The 15,879-nt window shown below is 35.2% G+C and overlaps 1 protein-coding gene across 14 annotated transcripts in view; it reads right to left on the bottom strand.

The window, feature by feature from the left end:
* Positions 1–1,029: 1,029 nt before the first annotated feature.
* The window catches only part of LOC125666665 (histone deacetylase 4-like), an 83,805-nt gene continuing 68,955 nt past the window's right edge, over positions 1,030–15,879 (bottom strand). For 13 of the 14 annotated variants that reach the window (XM_056151769.1, XM_056151772.1, XM_056151771.1 and 10 more), the window contains 16 exons: positions 11,637–11,750; positions 11,105–11,204; positions 10,454–10,625; positions 9,670–9,928; positions 9,139–9,361; positions 8,076–8,209; positions 7,472–7,577; positions 6,876–6,970; positions 6,461–6,514; positions 6,141–6,196; positions 5,255–5,560; positions 4,348–4,466; positions 3,726–3,859; positions 3,369–3,453; positions 2,966–3,101; positions 1,030–2,474 (listed from right to left, as the gene is read on the bottom strand). In XM_056151769.1, the coding sequence (XP_056007744.1) occupies positions 2,426–2,474; positions 2,966–3,101; positions 3,369–3,453; positions 3,726–3,859; positions 4,348–4,466; positions 5,255–5,560; positions 6,141–6,196; positions 6,461–6,514; positions 6,876–6,970; positions 7,472–7,577; positions 8,076–8,209; positions 9,139–9,361; positions 9,670–9,928; positions 10,454–10,625; positions 11,105–11,204; positions 11,637–11,750 (2,142 nt within the window). In that variant the 3' untranslated portion in view covers positions 1,030–2,425. The remainder of the gene's footprint in view (positions 2,475–2,965; positions 3,102–3,368; positions 3,454–3,725; positions 3,860–4,347; positions 4,467–5,254; positions 5,561–6,140; positions 6,197–6,460; positions 6,515–6,875; positions 6,971–7,471; positions 7,578–8,075; positions 8,210–9,138; positions 9,362–9,669; positions 9,929–10,453; positions 10,626–11,104; positions 11,205–11,636; positions 11,751–15,879) is intronic. The other variant, XR_008799291.1, reaches the window with a different exon arrangement.

Here is a 15,879-nt window from a genome sequence, read left to right as displayed (position 1 = left end):
TTACTCCTCCATCATTACAGTATACATCCTGCTTACATAAAGGAAGGTCAAATATGCAGATATGAATATTTCCAGCTAATGCCACAAGTGCTCTACATTTTAAAGTGAAAACATACTAAAATCTTCAAGATATTTCCATCTCGTTGTCAAATTAACAGCGAGGTTATATTGAACAAGATGTGTCCACACAGAACCCCCGCAGTGCTCCTTCAAACTGGAGTAGATTTGGAAGACCCAAAATTTAGTGTTTTTCTCCGTGTTGGCATTAATTATAAACATCCAGTGTTTCTTTGTTATAAATTAATTTTGGCCAGTCTGCTACACAGTTTAGTCCAATGACCTTGAAGATTAAGCTAAAACCAACGATTGAGATGAGCCAACAGGACTCAAATCTCATTATATTCTAATGACCTTTCACTTTAATTATTATTCATCAAACACACCTCCTGCACGGTCCATCGGACGAGACCGCAAAAACCGAAGTCCCGTGTCACATGATTATAAAGATCCCTCCCTGCTAAAAGGCCATAAGCGCCAAACATAGGCCTAAATTTTGCAGCCCTTCACAGGCAATGGTGACATCTCCATACCAGTGAAATATTTTCAAGGGGGGTGTTAAACAATATTCAATCAATCATCTCCTGCTTTTGAGAGCACAAATGGACCAAACTGACTATGCCGTGTAGGCTGCCAGACCTGCTTTGTCTTCCTAGTCAAGGGGGGAGATTGTTTAAATGAACGACAAATCATTATTGTGGCCGACTTCCTTTTCAAATTCAAATGCATAAATAAGTATTCGTCATGTAACCTCCTTACACATTGCAGACAAAAGCAATAAATAATGATTCGTGAAAGCTTTTGTCTCGTGAATAAGTAAATCATTAAGTGATTTACAGTACTGCTGATTTGTAAAATTGAGTTTAATTTGTTCCCCGCAAATTTGAATTAAACCAAACCTGCAATTTTTCACCAAGTAAGGAAAATTTTCCTTTTCAAAACATCAGATTAGAAAAATTACTGGACAGAAAAGACATTTCAGTTGCTCATTTATTGTTGATAACAGTTACAGTAAAGCGTCATGACTACCATCTGACAGAACCAGTAATATTGCTGCTCACGATAACAACAGTATGGAGTATCACAAGGCTTAACAACAAATACAGACATAAAACCAAATCTGGTTGGTCAAAAAAGACTCCCAGCACTTGCTACACCAAATTTGATTGGTCGAACAATTACAAATGTAAATGATTTGATTGGTTGTACATGTACATCACATTTTGAACCAACAAAAAATAGATGTAATGAGATGACAGTTATGAATTTTGAGTAAAATATACTTTGTATGTTTTATAATACCAATCAAAATGTGGTAGCACTGGGATAAATTTTACATTCCAATCAATATGGTTAAAATGCATTTTAACCAGAACTCCACAAAAGAAGTTGTTTTAAAAAGTTGTTGAAAATATCAAAATTTGATTGCTATCAATGTCATAAGACACTGAACAATTCTAAATGTCAAAAATCAATCTGAATATTCCATCAGATTTACTCTGTGCTATGCATACTCGGATTTTAGTATCCGTACAAAAAAAACCCAATTCTTCCAAAACATGCACATGATTAAAGAGCTATAAAAAGATATGTCATGTTACTGATAAAATCTCAAATGAAGTAAAAATTAAGAAAATTTATATCATTGCAAAATATTTTTACCTTCATCAAAATACTTGACAGAAATAATTGACAACATGTAAAAAATATACAATCTGCTGCAAAAGACAAGACAAAAATGGTCATTGCTGACTGTTGATTTTTTTTTAACATTTGTTTACTTAACAAAATTTACCAATAAAACAAAGACACCTGGCTTAAATCCACTCTGTTTCCTCCAGAAATACATATCACAGGACCTGACATGACATAAATGGCTATCCGCAAACATCTAGATCACAAGAGAAAAAAAATAAAATAAAATAATTCAAATCACTCTCTTTACTCCTATACAGGTATATTTATAATATATAATTGTATATAAATATATTTATAAATACTTCTCAATGCTACAGAACTGTTCAAATGCACTTTTTTAATGCACCAATATCCTCCCGTTTCAGTCTTGGTCAAAATGTCCTTGGTTTCTGTAACAGTAATTGGTCAATTTTGCTTGACTCTAGCTAATACAGATTAAGGCTTTGTACGTCCCTCCTTAAGAGGGGTCCAAAAACTCGCTCTATGTCCTCGCAGCACGCCCTGGCAGTGAATTGGTCACTGAAAAATTGCAACATCAAAATGGACAACCAACTGCTCACGGTTCTATTTATAGCAACTAGGAGCTATGAGTTTAATCCACAACACAGTAGAACACACTCCCATTGCTTGAGTTGACGAGACTTATTTCCATGGAAACAGTTTGTAATGGTTAGGATTTATCTTCGTCCATTGGTTCCGACTCCTCCTCCGACATTGTACTGTAAATAAGAGAGAGGGCAGTCTGTTAAATAGGGACTTGATAGTTTTTTAATCATGGTAATTGCACTTTCCAATAGGAGGTTCAAATAATATCTATATAAAAGTCCTATAAAAGCAACAACAATCTACCTGTGCTACAACTATTTCTCAGAAGTCTTATTTTCAAGACCAAAGAAAATTTATACATCTATATATAAATTTATACATCTATGTGTAAATTTTTTACCCAACAAATATGGGAATTTTGTCAACATACTCTGTTATACGAAAATTGAGTGTATTCCTGCATATAAATTTTCTTCTCTATTCTACACATGAAAGCTGTCTAATCCAACATTTACAGGGAGACAAATTTGATATTGACTAGACAAGATGTCTGATTGCATAGTGAAAGAACATAGAAAAGAATGAAAATTACAGTCAAAATACACAATAAATGGATTGTACAGGTTTTGGATTAGAGAAGTTTCACTGTATATATTGATCCTACCTCTGTTTGGCAGCTACCATTGTTAAGGAGGCCAGGGCCGTGACGGTGTCTGCTTCCTCCATTTCCCTCTTTTGTGCCTCCATCAGAGAATAATGAATGGTCCCTAAATACCGCTGAACACAGGGCCAGTGTTTAGCTGTTTCAAACAATTATAACTATTAGAACATTCCAATCAGAATAGTACAGGAAATATACAATCATATATAATGGATAAATATTGTGCGAGTCTTTCTGTATCAATTTTTCATGAACAATGCCATATTTCTTTTCATCAGATGTGTGATGTTGCTTGTAATTAGCTGAGTAATATTGCTCGTGATTAGTTTTGTAGTGTTACTTGTGATATGTCGTGTTGCTAGTGATATGTCGTGTTGCTTGTGATCAGCTGTGAGCTGAGACCTACCCTGTATTTTTATGGTTTCCTCCAGTGTTTCTAGCCCTGGTTTACACGGGGCACGACACAGTTCTTCTTCTTTCACCGGGGGTAGCTATGAAAGTGAAAAAAGCAAATCTTAAATCATACTGTCTGAAGTCATTTCTGTGAATTCATCTTATTTCACAGTGCTCATTCAAAGCATTTAGTCCATGGGCAAAGCATAACTAATCAATGAATTCCACCCCCCTTCCACTAAAGATAGAAATTGCATTCAACCACAAAAACAAAATCCCCAGAAATATCTATATCAACACACACATATATAAAATTATTAAAAGAAAAAGAAATATTGTGCCATGAGTCAAGCTACATGTAGCACTGTACCTCATCTCCAAGAAGAGCTTTAATACAAAGTTCTGTAGCATCACAAATAGCTGGTAGATCATAACCACCCTCCAGAGAGAGAACCAGTTTACCATCTGCCAGGGACATCAGCTCACGGGTCATATGACCAAAACCTAAAAGCAAGACAGATTTACGAAATAAAATATCTCATCTTTAATTCTGATATACATAAAAAATACAAGAATAATTAATAAGGAATATTTATAAAAATACTTGGGATAGGACAAGTGGATTTTTCAGAAAACATTCACAAGTTTTTGTAAATATTTTTTTTAATCTAAAATACAATTTCTACTTTTTATTCTAAATACCATACATAGGTACTTTCGGCGTCAATTTTTTTTCCAGAATAGTAGTTTTGAAATATTGGCATTTTATGATTTAGTGAATTTTCCTTACTTGCATCAATTTTACTATTTGGCAAATTTTCATCATCTGTCAAGAACTAAAATTATTTTCTAATGAGCCAAAATTACTTAATTAACGGCAATGGAGAGAGTTCAGTGGATAATTTTTTAATTGTTCACAAGGTTTATTCACCGCAAAATTTCAGCAAATAATTAGAATTGTAGTTTTCTATGATACTTTGTGTAACACTTACAAGCTGCGGAGACATTGTAGCCTCCCAGAGGCGGGGGATGACCTGCTGCTGCATCAAATCCGGCCGAAATTAACACAATATCAGGGTTAAACTCCTTTGCAATTGGCATAAGAATAGTTCTAAAAAAAAAAAAAATTCCACATAATCAAGATCTGCATCATTCTAAGAAACAAGTGTAATTACTATCAAAACAATCAAATTACTTTTAATTTTTACATATACCATATAAGCGAGGATCTAAATTTTGGCATTTTAAGCGAGAGTGACGAGGTCGCTGAAATTGGATATCACTACCAATTTACTCCATATCGGAGGTAATAGTCATCTTCCTTAGAATTATAAAGTCGCTAAAATTTGCTTTCGCTACATATATATACCAATAATTTATAAAAAAAAATCACTGAATTTGTGTTTCGCTAAAAATACCATTCGTACGGTATTTTATTTACGTTAGCCTGCAAGAGACCAATCATTCAGAGCCCGCGCTAATTTTCATGTGATGTTTCACGAGAAAATGAAATGGTGACTATCCTGTAGTAGCTGTTAATAACAGTAATTGATAAAATGGAACACCAGGTTTAAATCTTTTGTAGTAGATGAACTCAAATAACTCTAAGGCTCTGCATTAAGGACTCCATTGGAAATAAGCATTTGTGATTTCCTAGGTTATCCTTACGTGGAAACCAATGCAGCGACACTGTGATAACCATTATATGTTTATTTTAGTTCAAACTTCTAGTCTTATTTAAATTGCATAATATTTCAAAATCATACTTGCAATGGATACATTTATCAATATTTCATAGTTCTTGCCATCTAATAGGCTATAAATGTATATCAACCTATGTCATATAATGATTTTTAACCTGAATAAATCTTTCTATCTGTGGCAAATTTGAACACCTACCTAAAGGCAGCTAAATACTCGGCGTCCCCCATGGGTGGGGACAGAGACCCACTGAATGCTATGTTAACGTTGAATCCCAGTCCATCCCCAGATCCACAGTCAGCGGGGGAACCGGTCCCAGGGAAAAAGTTCCCGTCGTCATGGCGATGGACAGATATGTACAACACATTAGGGTCATTGAAAAAGATTTGTTGTGTGGAGTTGCCATGGTGTACGTCCCAATCCACGATTAGGATTTTGTCAGCTTTTGACTTTTGTCTCAACTGTTTTGCTGCTATGGCGATTGAGTTGAAATAACAGAATCCCCTACAAGCAAAAAATCAACAATGAAAATATGTGACATAATATCAAAACATTCAGCTTCTCCATTCTACTTTTTCCCTGAAGAACATGAGTATGATTTTGCAGAAATAGATTTTAAAAGCCTGGGTATCATTGAAAATGTAGAGCTGCTCAGCACATACCCCAGACAGCTAAATGTGTAGCAGTGACACACCCACTCTGACAGCTAGAAGTGCAGTAATGACACACCCACTCTGACAGCTAGTTGTGTAGCAGTGACACACTCACTCTGTGTAATCATGTATGTGTATGCTTTCCTTTCTATGATACTCTATTTTTACCTTATTTCATTTTGAATTTTTTTAGTACTTAGGAACTCCATGTAATTCCATGGTATATAAAAGGAACCAAGGGATGTTATCCCAGCCTCTTGCCTATAGGAATACTTAACCCAATACTTGTATTGTTAAGTCCAATCATATATGCTACCGAAATTTTTCATGGTGGACTTGATTTACAGATGAAACTTTCTGCCGAAATGAAAACATGCGAGATTCTCACTGTACAAATTTTCTGTCTGAGTTATCTTCCTTTGCTCACTTACATTGGTTGGTTGTGTTCTGCGTGATGACCTGGGGGTCGAACAATAGCAAAGCCATTCTGTAAACAACAAAAACGACACTATTAGGCTAAAACCACTCTCTGACCAAAGATTTAGAAAATTGGATTATCTGATGGACAAGATTATCAAATAAACTGTATATCATTAAGGTACAAGATTATCAAATAAACCGTATATCATTAAATGTACAAGATTATCAAATAAACTGTATATTGATAGATGTAACAGATTATCATATAAACCGTATATCAATAAATGTACAGGATTATCAGAGACTTTTATGTATGTAAATATATACATACCTTCAATTCCTTGTTGGCAACTCTGGTTGCTAATTCTGTCACACAGCCCGCAGCCTGGAAATTAAATAACAATTGACATGCACATTACCGCTGATATTCCAATCCCTGAAATCTCTATGCCCACACATTTTCTGAATGTTTAAAAAAATGTGGCAACTTAATTTTTGAAAACAATAATTGTATTCCAATGTCTATCATCTCCAAGGCAATCAGTCATACTAGAAGTTTGGAAGTTTTTACAGTAATCCTACACAGTTATTGCTCACCATCAGAAGCTGGGCAGTTTTTACAGTAATCCTACACAGTTATTGCTCACCATCAGAAGTTGGGGAAGTTTTTAAAGTAATCATACAGTTATTGCTCACCATCAGAAGTTGGGGAGTTTTTACAGTAATCATACACAGTTATTGCTCACCATTCTAGTGGCAGTGTAGGTGTGCATTTCATTCCAGACTGTGTCCGAGTCGACACCGATCCCTCCACACGGTAACATACAAAACTGGAAGTGATCTGAAGAGTAAAAACAGCATTGTATTACCATGGAGACCAATGAGCACCACGTACTGGTACAATAGGAATCTAATTACACGTCTGGTCTGAATACCCTGGAATCATACACTAACAATCAAATTCATTTTTCAAGAAGTCAAATTTTTCGTGGCTTGAGAAAAAAAATATGCATGTTCATTGGAACTTCGCTTCGCGGCTGATTGACTGAAGCACAGGTTTTCTTGTTAGTAACAGATTTAAATCTATGGGTATACCCATACTAAAAAGAACTACAAAAATTAAAAATTTATAATCGGACTTTTTACTGGGTAGTACTTGGTTGAGGTTGTAAATTTGTGGACATTCAATGCACACTTAATTAATCTGAACCATAATATGAGGTTGTAAATTCGAGAACATTCAATGCACACTTAATCTGAACAAACAACAAAGAGCACAAATTCCTCAGGACAAGAGGACTACAAATGTTTAAATTGGAGTTCCACGAGAAATTCAGCTTACCGAGTAGTCTGTGTCGATGCATGGGGTTTGTCCCGTAAAGTAATGTGTGAAGTTCTGAATGAGCACTCTGAAGTTCTTCAATTGTCGCACGCCGACTTTTGATTTTCTGAAAGAGAGAACATGTTTCATATGATAAAAAGTCCAGCATCATGTGTACAAAAACCTTTTGATACACAGACTTAATAAGTGAAAACAGAACTCTTCTTAAGATTGATTTGGCTTGGCATTAATTTATACAACACTTCTTGAAAATTCTGTGCACTCACTGTAAAGTTAAAAATAACTATAGAAAATGTCATCTCACTATAGTGCAATCTTCTTTTGTTTGACTAATGTATGTAAATTGGCTATCTACTGCATACTGGGAAATTTTTTATTTTTGTTTTATTTTCTCTCACTCTTTCTTTTTCGTTGTTGACAAATCCACTGGGGCTATCATCACTGTATTATGTAGCTCCATATTCACAAATTGAATAGGAAGAATAAGAAATTGGGCAAATTTAAATTTACCTATCTATCGAGTCAGAGTGAGATCAAAAGGCAATAAAAAAATGTCCCAGTACGAAAAAGATTGAAAAAATAGTTCTGAGTACTGGATACTAACTTCGCACCGGTTGATGAGACCTGTATCTTGCATGCGTGACCAGATGGCCTGAACGCGACCAGCGTTTTCTGGGTGGTTTGCATTGCTTCCACATGTACACTGGTGTTTCTGCATGATTGAATCGTATGCAATACCTGAAAAGAAGTAGGATATCTTATTATTGTCTTAAATAATCAGTAATTCATTTCTCTTTCAACACACTTTCATGCATTTAGCCCAATATCCAGAGTGGTGAAAAACAAAAATAAAATGTACTATTTTGATGGAAGATCTGTCACATGTATAATAAAATATCCATTTAGTCTACAAATCATTCAACGAGACTCCCCTCCCTCCAAATCCAATCGAATTTCTATCACTCTCTTTAAACTGAATCTTGTAGACCTTACATAAAAGGAGATATGTTCAGTATATATATTACCTGTAGTGTATCTGTATGTATACATTACCTGTGATATATCTGTATGTATACATTACCCGTGATATATCTGTATGTATATATTACCTGTGATATATCTGTATGTATATATTACCTGTAGTGTATCTGTATGTATATATTACCTGTGATATATCTGTATGTATATATTACCTGTGATATATCTGTATGTATATATTACCTGTAGTGTATCTGTATGTATATATTACCTGTGATATATCTGTATGTATATATTACCTGTGATATATCTGTATATATATTTTACCTGTGATATATCTGTATGTATACATTACCCGTGATATATCTGTATGTATATATTACCTGTGATATATCTGTATGTATATATTACCTGTAGTGTATCTGTATGTATATATTACCTGTGATATATCTGTAGGTATATATTACCTGTGATATATCTGTATGTATATATTACCTGTGATATATCTGTATATATATTTTACCTGTGATATATCTGTATGTATACATTACCCGTGATATATCTGTATGTATATATTACCTGTGATATATCTGTATGTATATATTACCTGTAGTGTATCTGTATGTATATATTACCTGTGATATATCTGTAGGTATATATTACCTGTGATATATCTGTATGTATATTACCTGTTGTGTATCTGTATGAAATGGGTTTTGCTTCCTGGGAATCTGGCGGTGGGATGGACGACAATACTAATGGACTAGACTGAGTGCGGGCCAGTGGCCTGTGATGCCAGGGGCCTTTGTGACGGGGTTTCAATGACCATTGCATTTCTTTCTCTTCAATATAAGATTCTTCCATTTTCTCTCGCATTTCTTCTTGCATCTGCTCTCGAGATTCACGCATCTCCTGAAAAACATCCGAGTAAATTTCAGTCACTGATTTATAATTTACCATGTCACACCTTTCCATAACCTTGAAATAAAATGTAAATGAACTGTGCAAGGTGTCTGATAATGTGAGGGAACAAATTTCCCTTTATCTAAGTTAATTTTGCCTTTGATTATCTCCCTTTACCTAAGTTAATTTTGCATCTCATTATTTCCCTTTACGTAAGTTTATTTTGCCTCTGATAATTTCCCTTTACCTAAATTAATTTTGCATCTGATTATCTCCCTTTACCTAAGTTAATTCTACCTTTGATTATCTCCCTTTACCTGAGCTAATCTGGCCTCCGTTTCCTCATCCACATTCTCCATGTGCGATTTGCTGCCCACTCGCTGTAACACAGCTTGTCGTATGTGCTGCTTTACATACATTTTGTCCTTCATCAGCTGTTCAGATGACACGTTGCCATGCTCTCCTGTTGCTGCAGCAGCAGCTGCTGCCTGCTGGTGCATCAGATAACTCTGTTGCAGGAACGGGTGTCCAATGGGGAGCGGGGCTGAGTGCGTTCTATTTAGAGGCTTGTGACGCCTGTAATATACAATAGGTTCAGAACACACTCAGACAACGGCCAACTTCAAAAGTACTACATATTATACTTTTTTGATCAAACCTTTAATATATCTTTTCAGAAAAATTAACATATAATTCATAGATACAACAGGGTCGTCAATCTCTTTGAATTGGGTCCTTCCCAATTGGGAACCCCCCCCCCCCCTTCCCAATTTACTTATCTAGAAATTGCAATTATCACAAAACTGTTACATCGTGTATATAAAAAAATTAAACCGTGTTAGTTTCGTTTTTACTTATAACTTCTCGCATATTTTCGACAAGGCCCGAAAAGTAAAATTTCCCAATTTGACCCAAAACATCGATAATTTTCCCAATCTAATGGGACCCAGACCCTGTACCAAAATGGATAGTGACAGCCCTGATATTACAATTCTAATATCGTCATCTATGGTTTTTTGTATAAGTTTAATCACCAGTATTTCAGTAAACATTACACATGATTGCACATAGCCTAAAAACAAAACTTCTATAACCACCTACCCATGAATCCTGGCATGTCGCGCCTCTGAGGCCGCACTGCCAGGCATGGCCTGGATGGAGGAGTATGGGAGGGACTGACCCAGTTTAGCTTGGTTACGGGCCTCCTCCAAAGCCTTGATCTGGGCCGACAGAATCGCGGGATTGGAGGGGTGGGAGAGATCAACTTCATGCCCTGTTATAAAAAGTCATTACATAAGTATGATAATTAATCTCTTTACATCGTCCTCAGCAGGACTATCCTTATGTATCATTCTGAGAGAATATAAAACTGCAATTCAATTCCACAGGAACACAAATTCAAAGGTAAAACTTTACAAAAACCTCATGCATACACTGTAAATTAATGCATCTATAAAATATCACATGAAAATATGGATCATCCTATTACAAATTAATGAATCTCTCTCTCTTTTATATATATATATATATATATATATATATATATATATATATATATATATATAAATCATTGGTATATATGTGCTATTGTTGAAGATACGGGTAATTTTAGATTTCTGCTGTTTGACACCGAAATATCCTTTCAATATTGGGTATTTCCAGTACACCATCCATTCAGAATAGAAACATTTCAACTCTATAGTTTCAATATAAATCTATTTATTGTAAAAGTGCAAAAGTATAAGCAAGTACCTGTGATTGGGTAAAGTGGGTAACCGCTGAGGTGAGCAGGCAGGCCATGCCGTGAATGACTAAGATTACGGAGGTCTGCCTCAGGGGAACTAGAATTACCCTGTTCAAAATAATAAAAACATACCCTGGTACAATATGAAGAATTTGAAATCTTTAATCAAAGAATACACAGAAACTGGAAATCTGAAGAGAAAATTGATATTCAGATATTGCTGAGAAATACTGTACACCACTTTAAATTCACTGCTGGTTATAATTATAAGTTTTTATATTCATTCTATACAAATAATGTTTAATAATTTCACAGAAGTTTTAATTTCATGGTTTTGGGATACAGTGAAAACAGCAAAAATTAAACAGCAGCTAAAATAAATCTATATGTAGTAATTAAACAGAGATCACTATTTACCTTCTCATGATTTTCAAACATTTTCCAAATAAGTAAACCTAACCTTTGAAATCCCGTCAAAAACAGATTTTTATTCATAAAAAGAAGAAGAAATGAATGGTAAAACTCCTAGCAGCCACTTACAGATGATGAGGGGGGTCGTCCCAGGGAGATGTTGGGCATGGATGGTGATGTGTAGAGATCGTTAGCAGGATAACCCATGGAGCGATACATTAAGAAGGGGTAGGAGCCTCCATCCTGAAAAGAAACGGAAAATGATTGACTCACGGAGTTACTCCACAAGACCTGGGCCATCATTGCTGAGACTTTTAACTCTGAATCTCCCCGCTTAGATCCCCATACAAACCTGATGACCTTCATTTCATCAATCATATGGATGTTTTCATATATGAATATTTGTAGATCTGTTATTTTTGAGAATGCGAACACCGAGTAAAGAAATGGTTAGCATAATTACTTCTCATCACCGTCATCAAATTTAACTAATTAACTGTGTTTTCTCACGACTGTCATAGGAGTTAACAAATTAACTGTTCACCACTGTCATAGGGTTAACTAATTAACTGTGTGCGCTCACCACTGTCATAGGGTTAACTAATTGTGTTCTCTCACCACTGTCATAGGGTTAACTAATTAACTGTGTGTGCTCACCACTGTCATAGGGTTAACTAATTAACTGTGTTCTCTCACCACTGTCATAGGAGTTCTGTCAAAGGAGTTCATAGGAGTTTTGTCCTAGTTCTGATACTTGTAATTGTATCCACCTTCACCAGCATTCGAACCAATAACTTGCCTACCCATGTACAATGAATAACGACCTGTGTCTACACCCCCTCCCCATGTGTACAATGAATAATGACCTGTGTCTACACCCCCTCCCCATCTGTACAATGAATAATGACCTGTGTCTACACCCCCTCCCCATATGATCCCTGGATGTCTTGTACATAAAGATGGTTGCTTATTGAAACACTTGTTCTTCATAAAAAGATTTCTGAACTTTCTCTTTCCAATAAATTCCTACATAAATCCTTTGTTCTTAATCAATTGTGACCAAAAACTGATTCCCAGAACAATGATTGAATGAATTTTCTAACATATTAGGAGAATGTTTTTACAATTTTGAAACTGTCTTGTTCTTGGGAAGATCTTGCCGAATTTTTGAACTATATTTGAGACTGTTGTCACTGATTGTACTACTTTTAATTGTGCAGGTGAGAGACTTGTACTTATATATATAAATATACTCTACACATCAAAACCATTACCCAGGTTTTTGGTTCTGTGATTTATCAAGTGATTTCATGTTACTTATTTTTACTTTGAAGAAACTTGCAATGAAAATGTGATATCTAATATATTGACCTGGATGTAAAAATGTGATATCTAATATATCGACCTGGATGTAAAAATGTGATATCTAATATATCGACCTGGATATGAAAATGTGATATCTAACATATTGACCTGGATGTAAAAATGTGATATCTAGTATATCGACCTGGAAGTAGACTGCAATATCCACACACAGGTAATTTTTATTATTATTATTATTCTTTATTTTCTTCTATTCTGTATGATTGATTGATTGATGTTTTCCGACACACTAAACAATTTTTCAGGTATCTGGTGGCGCCCAGTTTTTTATTGGTGGAAGAGAACTCAGATACAATGTACCTGGGAAGAGACTACTGACCTTCCAAAAGTAAACTGGGAAACTTTCTCACTTACCAGCGTGAGCGGGATTCGAATCCACACCGATCAGAGGTGAGAGGCCGTGTGATTTTGATCAGGCGATGCTCTAACCACTTGGCCCCCTTCTATTCCGTAATATTAAAACATGTAACATATGTATCAATCTTTAATTTACAGAAAATGTTTCAAGAAAGAGAGAGAGGGGGAGAGAGAGTAAATAAATGAAAAGGCTGTTTCATTTGAATAAAAGATTCCACGTTGTGTCAAATAATTTGTTTTTCACCATTTCTACAGGAAGTGTATTTCAAGATCTCAGAGGTGATTCACTAATCAACAAAAGTGAATAAAAACCAATACATAACACTCAATATGCAATTATACACCCTTTGGTTTTTGGCACCACACTTCATTTAATACCCAGTGATGATAAGAGTCTTAGATTTTCCATGAGTCGTAGTAAGACCTATTCTACATACACACTGCCCCTCCCCCATTCAAAATCAAAGACGTCATTGGCCTACAAACTACTAGATAAATACTCTGATAAGGATTCTCCAAGTTTATTTAACAGATGCAATCTGTTTACAAAATTTTTGCCAAGATTGTTAACGCTCAATAATCTGAAGCATTTTTTTTCCATCCAGCTTCAAAATATTTTTCTTGCCTCTAAGGCACCATTATCTTTTGAATGTAAATGTCTAAAATAGAAATTCTTGCCACAAAAAACGAACCTATCAAAGATCCAGCAGTTATATGGACCATCTAATAATAAATTACACCCCTACTGATATTTATCTGAAGAGAAAACATTTCTGTAATTACAGCGAACCCCTCAGCCAAACACAGAATCTATTTATGGCAACTCTCAGTTATAACATTCACCACAATCACAAAATAGAACCAGCCCTGCTTAAATAGCAAATGCCAAAATACTATTGTCTTGCCATGGTATGCCTGATATTTTGGTATAAACACCCTGTAAATCGCATATTTAATCCTAATTATAGTAACGGCAGCACACAATTAGAACAAATCAACAAGCAAAGGGAGGGGAGTGTACTCTTCCTCTGATCCCCTCATTCCAGCAGTCATTGCTTGTTACCCATACAACGAATGATTGAGATAGAAGTACAAAAGTATCTCCAGCTATTACAAGTGTCATCAATCTCCACAATTATACATAAAGCCTTCAGAACTTAACTTCATTCAAAAATCTACTGGAATGTTAACAACTTTAACCAGTGTACTTATAAATCAGCTAGTTGTTAAAAGAACTAAAACTCATATGAGCAATATTGCATTTACTACAACTGATTAAAAAGGGTTTGTTGAAGGTCTCCTAAATTTATAATCAATAATTTGTATTCAATTCAGTCTCAACTTCTCTTTCAATACAAAATTCTACAAAAAAAATTCTGATTTTCCAAAGAGAGATATTTTTCTCCACTTGTCTGTACATATGAGTAAGAACTGAGTAAGAACTTTTCTCATCATGTTTCAATAACAAGCACTGCCCTCGCTACTGGAATTCTACAGTTATGCAACTTAATTTGCAAAAAGCAGTTTTCACAAATATACATACATAAAAAGAAGCAGCAGCATATCTGCACACTCTTGAACTTTTGATTTTTTTTTTGGGAGGGGGGGGGAGGAAGAGGGTTTTGTTAGAAGTACTGATTTCATTAAAATTCCTCCCATTTTGTTGTTTGATTCTAGGGCGATGTGAAAATTTTAAAAATAATTCCTATTGGTACACTGAAAATACACCCTTAATTATAACACATGTTCCACTATCTTTAGCACAACTGCGTGCAGTGCAGAGAGACCAACTGTAACAGGACGTAACTCATTTCTGTCAATATATATGTACTATAACCGTGTCAACCGGACGCATTTCCATGTACTTAAAATTACTCTGAGAACGACATTCACAGAGTCCTGCAACTCAACAGAAGTTCAAAAACCACCAAACCACAAGGTCCTGCTATTTACACTCACTGGTCTAAGTCAGGAAACTTGGAGAAAGGATACACTTCCTGTGCCCAACATTCAAAGGAATGTCCTCAGCTATCTTTACGTCTCGTTCCATTTATATTTATCGAGCCAGTCAATTTAAATTTCTTTCTATTTGCATTCTTGAGACCTGATTTCATTTTCTACCTGTTTACAGAAAAAATTCTCAGGGAAATGCAAAGAATGTGTGATTATCTTGCTCACAATCGTTAATGTTGCAAGTGTTTATCATTCTACATTGCTTACAAGATTCCATCTCATTGGTTGAAATAAACAGAGATTAATTGTGTCTGTGGAGGATACAATTTTTCTTCATTCTCAAGTTAACCACTTATCCCTAATTATAGCAGGCCATAGACTTAGTTGTTTTTTTTTTTTTGGTTTTTAAAAGAAATTTGTTTTTGGGCCACACACAATTTTTTGACAATAAATCTGAAGGCATTTAATTATCATGAAAATAGCTCTTGTCAATTACCACAGAGTAATCTCCATTTATTTATATTCTAACCTCTGTTTACTGCCACCGCTTAACATTAAAACTAAAAGTCACAGGTCTCCTAGGTGATACACCAAAACCAATCTGTCATGGATGGCAATTTGGCATGACCGACCCCCCCCCCCCCCCCCCCCATTCCTAGTCTGTCACAGTCTAATTGAA

Source organism: Ostrea edulis, chromosome 10 (assembly GCF_947568905.1).
Source record: "Ostrea edulis chromosome 10, xbOstEdul1.1, whole genome shotgun sequence".
NCBI classification, from domain to species: domain Eukaryota; kingdom Metazoa; phylum Mollusca; class Bivalvia; order Ostreida; family Ostreidae; genus Ostrea; species Ostrea edulis.
Note: the sequence above shows the minus strand (reverse complement) of the source record. Positions and strands in the feature narration are given on the sequence as shown.